This window comes from Onychomys torridus, unplaced genomic scaffold, assembly GCF_903995425.1.
Source record: "Onychomys torridus unplaced genomic scaffold, mOncTor1.1, whole genome shotgun sequence".
Lineage (NCBI taxonomy): Eukaryota > Metazoa > Chordata > Mammalia > Rodentia > Cricetidae > Onychomys > Onychomys torridus.
The window spans coordinates 1-8,957 of record NW_023413141.1 but is presented as its reverse complement, the minus strand read 5'-3'; the positions used below and the strand labels follow the sequence as shown (position 1 = coordinate 8,957).

Here is an 8,957-nt window from a genome sequence, read left to right as displayed (position 1 = left end):
TATTATCATTGAATTTGTATGTGAGTCTGTGTGTAGGCCCCTCTGTGCCATGGTAACAATGTGGAGGTCAGAAGATTCTCTCTCTCTCTCTCTCTCTCTCTCTCTCTCTCTCTCTCTCTCTCTCTCTCTCTCCTCCAGCCCTCTCTGAGATGTGGTCTCACACACAGCTCTGGCCATTCTGGAACTCATTATGTACACCAGGCTAGCTTTGAATTCACAGAAATCCATATGCCCCTGCCTCCCATGTGCTGGGATTAAAGACACTTGCCACAATGCCTGGCTTCAGGGGATGACTTTCAATGGTCAGTTTCTTTTTCCACAGGAGATTCTGGGCATCACACTAAGGTCTTTCGGTTGATGTAGCAAACACTCAAGCATTGAGCCACCACAGTGTTCCACAACCTGACTGTCTGTCTAAGCCCAAGAGTAACTGAAACCTTTCCCAGCCAACACTCTGCATGCTGTGGCCACATGTCAGTAATACTCAGTCCCAGCTCATGGAGTGGGTCATCACATACTCCTGAATTTACTATATCCCTAACATTCATTGCTTAATGATGGCACATTTGATGATATCAGTTCCGTGGTCCATCTTGAACTCCATGCAGATGAGCATGGTGGGGATGGAGAAAACTGATCCCTCCTCCCTGGGACTGGAAGGCAGTGCTTGATTAGAGGCCCTATGACTCAAATGGTCCTTAAGAGCCAGAGTCTCAGAGGAGTCACTGAAGCATCTACAGTGATGGAGGCTGCACTCATCTTCTGGATTCAGTGTCCTGCCATCTGGTCCATAAATGGTGATTCAGTGACCCCAGAGGGACCTAGTCCATCCTCTGTTAATATCCCAGGCTAAGACCAGTCCAGGTGACACAATAAACATTCTGTTATATTCTCTAGATTAAAAGTATTAACTATTTGTTTGGGTGAGATACAGAAAAAATGGAAATAAAAGCAGTGTGGACATTTGGATTTGAGATGAGTATGATTGTGTAAGCTTGTAAGGTGAAGCCAACCAGATCAGGTACTCCAGGCCAGCAGGGACAAAATTGGGATGTCCAGGCAAGTCGGGGCTTTAGTGAGAATGGTGTCAAAGGGCTGGACAGCAGCTTCTGAATAAGACTGCTAGAGAATCTTGGATCATTGCTGAGCCTATCTGGAAGAGGGCTTCCAGGTGTGTGGGACTGCTCCTAGGGCATGCAGCAATGGCTAAAGGAACCTTTACCTCTTCCCACAGGCATGGGAAGAAAATCCAATGTGTATCTCAGGGTGAAGGATGCTAAGGAGTAAAAGTGAGCTTTGTGGCTGTCTCTCTGAGGAAGTGGAAGTTCTCTTATTGTTTTGTTTGTTTGTTTGTTTGACATGATACCCTTTATGTAGACTAGAATGACCTCGACCACAGGACATCTAAGTACTGTGCCTCCTGGGTGCTGGAATTAATGGTGTGCACTACCACACATGGCAGAAGAGATCCTGCCCAGCACATTGGAAGCCCTTGATGCTGTCCGTAGCACCATGGAATGGGTACCCAAAGAAAGATCCCAAGACGGAAGCCAAGCTGGTGTCTGAGATACTGAATAATAGTCTGAATGCTGGGAGCTCCTCTATCATCTCAGACAGTATGGGAACTACAGGAGCTGACTGGGGGAACATGCATTCTGACAGCTTTGGTAGTGCACACCTTTATTCCCAGCACTCAAAGGCTGATGGTCCTGTGAGATATTAGCTATTCTTTCTACCTAGTGAGTTACAGGACAGCCAAAGTAACAAAGGAGACTGTGTTTCAAAAAACAATAATAGCAACAATAATAATGATAATAATAACAAAGAAGAAAAAAAGAAAATCATCCTCTGACCTCCATAGTATTACCATGACATGCTTGGGCCTATACATATGCATACACACCACATAAATAAAAATACTCACATACACATTTACCAGCATTCATACACACACTCATATCCACACACACACACACACACACACACACACACACACACACACACACTAACACAGTCAAGGATAATAAATAAGAGGCATGTCCTCAAAACATGGATGTGAATCGTTAGTCTTCTGAGAGTCAAGAGGGCAAAGACTGGGAAGAATTTTCTAAAGTAGGTGCTTCCATTTCTCAAGAACAGAAAATTGAATCCTGTGTCCTCAAAGCACTGAATGTTTCCTCCCTCGTGGAGGACAGGGCTGGGATCAATATATTCCCTAATCCAGAGCAAGGATTTCACCTTGAGATGGAGCCGTAGCCCTCAAACCACAATCACAGCTATTTCTCCAGCATTGTCCCCTGCTATGGAGATCTCACATCGGCATCACCAGCCCAACTGCCTTTGGCTCTTTGGGCAGGAAAGCCAGATGAGTTTACTAATGTCTGGAATTCTTCAATTTTGTTTCTATGAGTTTATTTTTCATTTTTAAAATATTTCGTTTTTATTTATTATTAATTATGTCTATGAAATAATGTGTGTTGTCTGTGTTTGCAGATGACTCAAGTGTTCTCAGAGACTAGAAGAAAATATCCAATCACCTATTGCTGAGGTCACAGATGTTTGAGGGTGCTGAGAATAAAATGTTGGCCAGGCGGTGATGGTGCACTCCTTTAATCCCAGCACTCGGGAGGCAGAGGCAGTCGGATCTCTCTGAGTTCGAGGCCAGCCTGGTCTACAGATCGAGATCCAGGACAGGCACCAAAACTACACGGAGAATCCGTGTCTCGAAAAAAACACAAAACAAACAAACAAAAGAATTACATGTTGGTCCCAAGGAAGAGCAGGAAGCACTCTTAAACTCTGAGCTATGTCTCCAAAAGAACCTATGCAGTGTATTGCAGTCTTTTGGAGGTCCTGCTCCAAGAATGCACCCAGGGTATGAAAAAAAATTCCATGATGTCAGCTAGAACTAAACTTTTCTATCTGAGGGGTATTAGAAAAGAAACACATGCTTTCAGATGGTACTTTCTTGTTTAACTTCATCTCGAAATACCATCTTCTGAAAAATCTGTCCCCACATAGCTACATCTCTCTCAAACAGAAAACTTTAGACAATATACGAGTTACATTTTGAGGTTCAGAGCCATTCTGATAACATATGTGAAATCATAAGGGTTCTCTTGAACTTAGGATGCCATGCTGATGTCATGGCCAGTAAGTGAGTAACCATGGCAACCTTTGGCTGTCAGTCAGGTTTCCTAGTGTGCAGTCTGTAATGGTGGGGCATGATGCTCAGCATTTCCCAACAGAGAGTGACACTGAAATTCAGGACATAAACAATAAATAATTGGCTGAATCTTGAGTCTTGTATCATAAAACTGAGTTCATGCAGAGATTCAAGAGAAGCAGGAACTTATGTCTACTAATGTTGCTTTGTGCCTGAAACTTGGTTCAACAAACACTTGGGAATTTGTCCTTGTGCATTCATTTGCAGTGGCCACTAGTTTACTTTGAATTTGCTCCGAGGTTTTAAATCAGCTAACTGTGTAAAAAGCTGTCTTTGTAATTGAGAATACTGTTATTTTCCAATGTCAGCCTAAGCTATGAGAAAAAAACTAACATTATTTTTATCGATTAAAATTATACAACTTAAGAAGAAATCATCTTCCAGACCATCACAGGTACATGTTTGCCCAGTAAATGGAATATATTCACAAGATAAACATACAGGTAGTTGGGGAAATATCCATAACTGTTTTTTAGGGAAGAAGTGTAGTGGCTCATGGGAAAATTACAGATGGAGGCAACCAGAATTCACAGTAGCCTATGGTCTCATAAGCCTTGTTTGATAAAGTTCCTCCATCAGAGAATTATTTACCTGGTGGGTTGACCTTATGAATATCAGTTGTCATCTGCTGTATATTCTTATGGCCTCCGGCAGTAGTGTTTTGGAATGGCTTCATGATGGTAAAGTGTATAAAATCTCCAAGAGCAGGGCATGTTAGGTCACTCTGAAAAATCTAGGAGAAAGGGATAGAGACAAAGGGACAGACGAGTATGGGGAGAGTGTAGGCAGAATGCTGGTATCCAAATGTGGGACTGTTAAAGAACTCACTCGGTAAATTGAAAGAATATAATGGTGCTCTCATTCAAAACTGCTTTATTGAAAAATTTGAAAATTGTAATGGGGGAAGTAATGCTCCCCTTGAGGGCCTATCCAAACAAGTAAAAGAAAATTACAGCAAAACAGTGCTAATACTATAAGTCCAGTGCCACTACATGGTTTAGTCATTTGAATATTTCACAAAACAGATACAATATAGATCTTTATGTGAGGTACACAACCAGTAGATGGATGCTATCCAGCAACAGAACAATGTGGTACCCTCCTTATCCAGTCTCTTTTTCTCTTTGTAATTTCCTTTCATTTTGTCCCCTTCACTGTGTCTATGGTAGCTCATACCATGAAATGCTAGGATGGAATCCCAACAATTTTCAAATCTCCTTTGCTGTCCAAGGTTAGGTCTGTACTGTTGACAGAAAATGAACCCCCAGTCCTCCATGTCAATGATTCTCCTTCAAATATGGACCACCAGTGAAGCAATCTTCTTTCCCAAGTACATCCAAAATGCTTGAATACGTTTGTTGTGACTCTAATGAGTCATTTGAGTCCTGGCTTTGATTTCTCAGAGCCCGGCAGTGATCTCTTCTTATTTATTGCCAACATGAACATAGTGTGGCCTCCAGGTAATAAACACAGAATCCTTGACAATCCAGACATCTCTTACTCACAAAGCAGATCTCTTTCGGCTGTCTTACAACACAGAGTGTTTCCATGAGTTCAGAACAATGTTGGGCAAATCTGTCTGGCATGACATCACCATTGTCACCATAGACCTCATTGGGGGCAGGGTATATCTCCCGGGTCAGATGTGTCAGGTTGGCAGTGTGCTGCAGCAGATTCTTAAGGCTGCACACAGACAGGAAGTTCTTCATAAAATTGACTTCGGTTAGCTGGGAGCACTGGCTCAGGGCAGGCAGGAGGACACTGATTTGGAAGTCCATCAACATATAGCCCTTCAATTCTAAAGTCTGCAGAGTAGCTGTCAGTCTTTCTAGCAGTCTTCCTAGAAGTGAATGACTTGAATTCAAAAAGGGGACACCACTCAGGTCCAGATGTTTGAGCTGATGGATGCTTGGACACTGGGACAGATAACCCATGTCTGATTCTGATAGCATGCAGCTAGTGATTGCAAGGGTCTCCAAGGGAGTCTTCAAGCACCTACAGGGAGACAAAGGAGTTTATCTCAGTAAAGTCTAATAGTAGTAGAGGAAGAGTGATGACTTCAGGGTAACAGAGGCTAGGTAGTCCTAAGGTCATTCTGAGAGCATCATGATGCTCCCTGATAGAGAGTTAACAACTTATGCACTATCGCTGACTGTTTGTCCACAGATCTGTTCCCTCTGCACTGTCAAGCACAAAAGCACATCAGCTGACAGGTGATATCAGCAGGAAACCAAAAAGGACCAACTATGGGACACTTAGAACCATCCCTGTGTGTGCCAACATTGGCCTCAATGAGACCTACCTTCCTAGCATAGCTTCTGTCCTGCTTCCAGGGCTTCCCTGTGGCCCTAATCTCTCTCTCTCTCTCTCTCTCTCTCTCTCTCTCTCTCTCTCTCTCTCTCTCTCTCTCTCTCTCTCTCTCTCTCTCTCTCTCTCATGTCCCATTTATTCAGGCCCTACCTGTGTTCAAATAGCCCTTGCCCCTTGGGGAATCAGAGTAAGATGTAAACTGTTTATACAGTTCTAAGGACAGAGCCGACATGGGTGGGCAACATGTGGTTAAAGACCTCATACCCTCTGTAGATCTGTTTTCACTTCATCTGGGTCCCTAGTAAAGACCTTTTCTCAATCATGGGAGCTAGAGTACCAGAAAGACTACTAGATCAATTATCTTAAGGTCATATCAATGTGTCCTCAAGGGTGTCTGGGAAGCCACAGGTGTACACTGAAGTATCAGTGAAAAGGCTTTTCTCTGAACTGTGGATCAAGCTCTCAATCCTCCTCACCTGAGTACTTGGTCAAGTCGTTCATTCAGGAAGAAGACATCATTCAAATAGAGATGCTGGAGCATGTTGAGTTGGGAGAACTGGGGGATGATCTCTGTAAAACACCATTCTTTCATCTCTTGGTTCCCAGTCAGCTCCAAAGGCATGTATATTTCATTGATAATGAGTTTCTGAAGGTTTGTCATCTGGCCCAGGCCAGGGGCTATCATTGCAAGAGTCCCCAGATCCCAGCATTCATTCACCTCCAATTCCTGTATAGAGCTTGGCTCAAATACCTCCAGCAGCTCTAGGGGGTTATAGACAGGCAGGGCCCAAAACTCCAGCTTTTGACAGATCACCTGCACCACATCTTTTCTCTTCTTGGCCCACCAATAGAAATACCTTAGGTATTTACAAAGATGGCTGGATTTGAGAGAAAGGTTCATCAACACAGTCACGACTTGTTTCCCCTCTTGTATGGGATGATGCACCACAGGTTGGGTCTCAGTAACGACATCTGGAGAGCAGATACCATCCTCTATTCCAGCCCACACATTCCAGAAGTTATGCTGGGCATCCCGCAAATCAAGCACTATTAGTTTCCGACTCCTGTTGGTCAAACAAGAAGGAGATTCAAATGACAGGAGTACCGTTTATAATCTGCTTGACCCCACACATCAACTTCCCTTAAATCTATTCCTTGAACCCAGACTGTTTCCATTTCTAGTGGATGGGGGAAGAGGCAAGGGCAGAGTCATTGATATTGACTACATCTAATCTCAGTGTGCTCTACACACCACTGTCCTTTTTCTTTTATTCACTTCTCTAAGACATCTGATTCAACTTGGACCACATTCTAATCTCTGTAGTCACTTTATCTACACTTCCCCTCCATGTTCTCACTTACCTAGGCTGATCCTTCTGGTTAATCAGCAAATCCAGGCCACCCAGCACAGCCCTCAATGTCTCCAGGTGGGGACTCTTCATCAGGGCTCCCACAGGAAGGCATGGGAAGGGCCAGGCTGCTACCATCTCCCTCAGGATGTTTGTTTGTTTTCCAGTGAAGGCATCTTTGAATAGTGGTGGGAAGAGTTCCATGGGCAGGTCTTTCAGAGCAGAGATGGCCAAAGCTTCATCTTTTAGCAGACTTCTTCTTGCCAGCTGCAGGAGCGTGGGTGGGGAGCTCATCTTGGCCTTCGGATAGACAGATGTTATAGAAATAGCCAGAGGAATAAACCCTTTCAGGCAAACCACTTTTAGCAAGCCTCTTTGCCCCTTCACTGCATAAACCATGCAGGGTCCCGTCACTGCTCTAGAAATGTGGAAAACCTTGTATTTCCTATTATCATTCTTTATCTTTCTCATAACCATAGTTCCATATAAGATATCATGGAGATGAGCATCCATTTAAGCTAATATTCCCCGTTATCTACCTAATCACAACTACTGTTCCCCTGGATCCTCCTACAATGGGCAATGAGGGAGAGGAAAATCAAACCTGAAACATACATTTTTGTTGGCAACCATCTTCAAATGTCTTCCATGAAACCCAAAAGCAAAGTTAAAGATCCCATGCCCTAACTATGTATGCTTTCAATTCAATCAGTGGAACTTGTTTGGAGACTGTGAAATGGATATAGTTACTATTATTTCTAAAAGCTTTAGAACCTGGAGCCATGCTGAGCACTGGCCTGATCTTTAGGAGTTTGAATACTGAGAATTACCAACTTGATGCTTTCTTGAGATTCACAGTCAAATGTCTACTTCTATAGACTTTTCTTCATTTTCATTTAATAAATCTATAATCACTTTGGGTTAAATATTTTAAAGACAGACTGGAGTTGTTGGTCATTGCTTGCTCAGTGTGTCTTAGCCTCTGAATAGTGTATACTCGCAGGGCGCTTAGCTCCAGGTCTCAGTACTCATAACACTCATCTACATATGGAATTCTAGGTCAGCCTGGACTACATGAGAGTTTCAGTTTCAAAATATCCAAAACAGGGCTGGAGAGATGGCTCAGAGGTTAAGAGCACCGATGGCTCTTCCAGAGATCCTGAGTTCAATTCCCAGCACCCACATGGTGGCTCACAACCATCTGTAATGAGATCTGGCCCCCTCTTCTGTATACATAATAAATAAATAAACTTAAAAATCCAAAACAAACAAAATAAAACAAAACAAAAACCAAACAACCAAACAACAAACAACCCAGAAATACTAAGATGAAATGAGAGACTGGTGATCCTAGGTAAAATTGTGTGTCCTGATGGGGGTGAATGGCTTACTTGATCAGGACACACACAACAGCTGTTCAAATCCCAGCAGGTCCAGGCAATCACTCCAGGTCCACACAGTGTCTTGCCTGGCAATTCTAATCCACTTTTTCCCTCACAGTTTCCCTTCATAGCTCCACCTCTCAGCCAAAAGCTGCCATCTGATTGGATATTTGAGCATCTCCCCATCCAATCTCTCTTGTGCTTTTGCATCTTTAGCTTGAGTGAATCAGATTTGGGAAAGTATGAAATCTGAGGTTATAGTCAAGTCCCAAACCCCTCTGTAATACTTCTCCACAAACTCTGAATACATTGAATACATTGTCTTATGTATGTTATTAATTTATTATTTTTTCCAGATAAGGTCTCAAACTGTACTTAAGAACTATCTGGAACTCATTATGTGCCTGAGTTGATCTGTATATCAATAATTCTCCTGCCTCGGGTTGGGGATTTAGCTCAGTGGTAGAGCGTTTGCCTAACAAGCACAAGGCCCTGGGTTCGATCCTCAGCTCCACACAAAAAAAAAAATTCTCCTGCCTCAATAGAAGTTAAGTAACAGAGGGTTTTCAGATTGATTAGCTCATCACACAGGAAAGAGAACGAACTAAAACACTGGTGAAGATAAGGAACCATTTCCAAAGTCATTGCATAACCACTAAAACTTTCTCTCTCTCCCTCTCTCTCTCTCTC

General features: G+C 43.0%; 1 protein-coding gene and 1 non-coding gene across 2 annotated transcripts; one reads left to right on the top strand and one right to left on the bottom strand.

Annotated features, from left to right (window-relative positions):
- Positions 1-4,653: 4,653 nt before the first annotated feature.
- LOC118576157 (PRAME family member 12-like) lies at positions 4,654-7,362 on the bottom strand. Its single transcript, XM_036176519.1, has 3 exons — positions 6,899-7,362; positions 6,013-6,597; positions 4,654-5,221 (listed from the first exon to the last, which is right to left on the bottom strand). The coding sequence occupies exons 1-3, from the start codon at positions 7,360-7,362 to the stop codon at positions 4,654-4,656; spliced, it is 1,617 nt and encodes a 538-aa protein (XP_036032412.1).
- A 1,347-nt stretch (positions 7,363-8,709) lies between these two features.
- Trnav-aac lies at positions 8,710-8,785 on the top strand. Its single transcript has one exon. It is a non-coding gene; the product is annotated as a tRNA-Val (tRNA).
- The last annotated feature ends 172 nt before the right edge of the window (positions 8,786-8,957 follow it).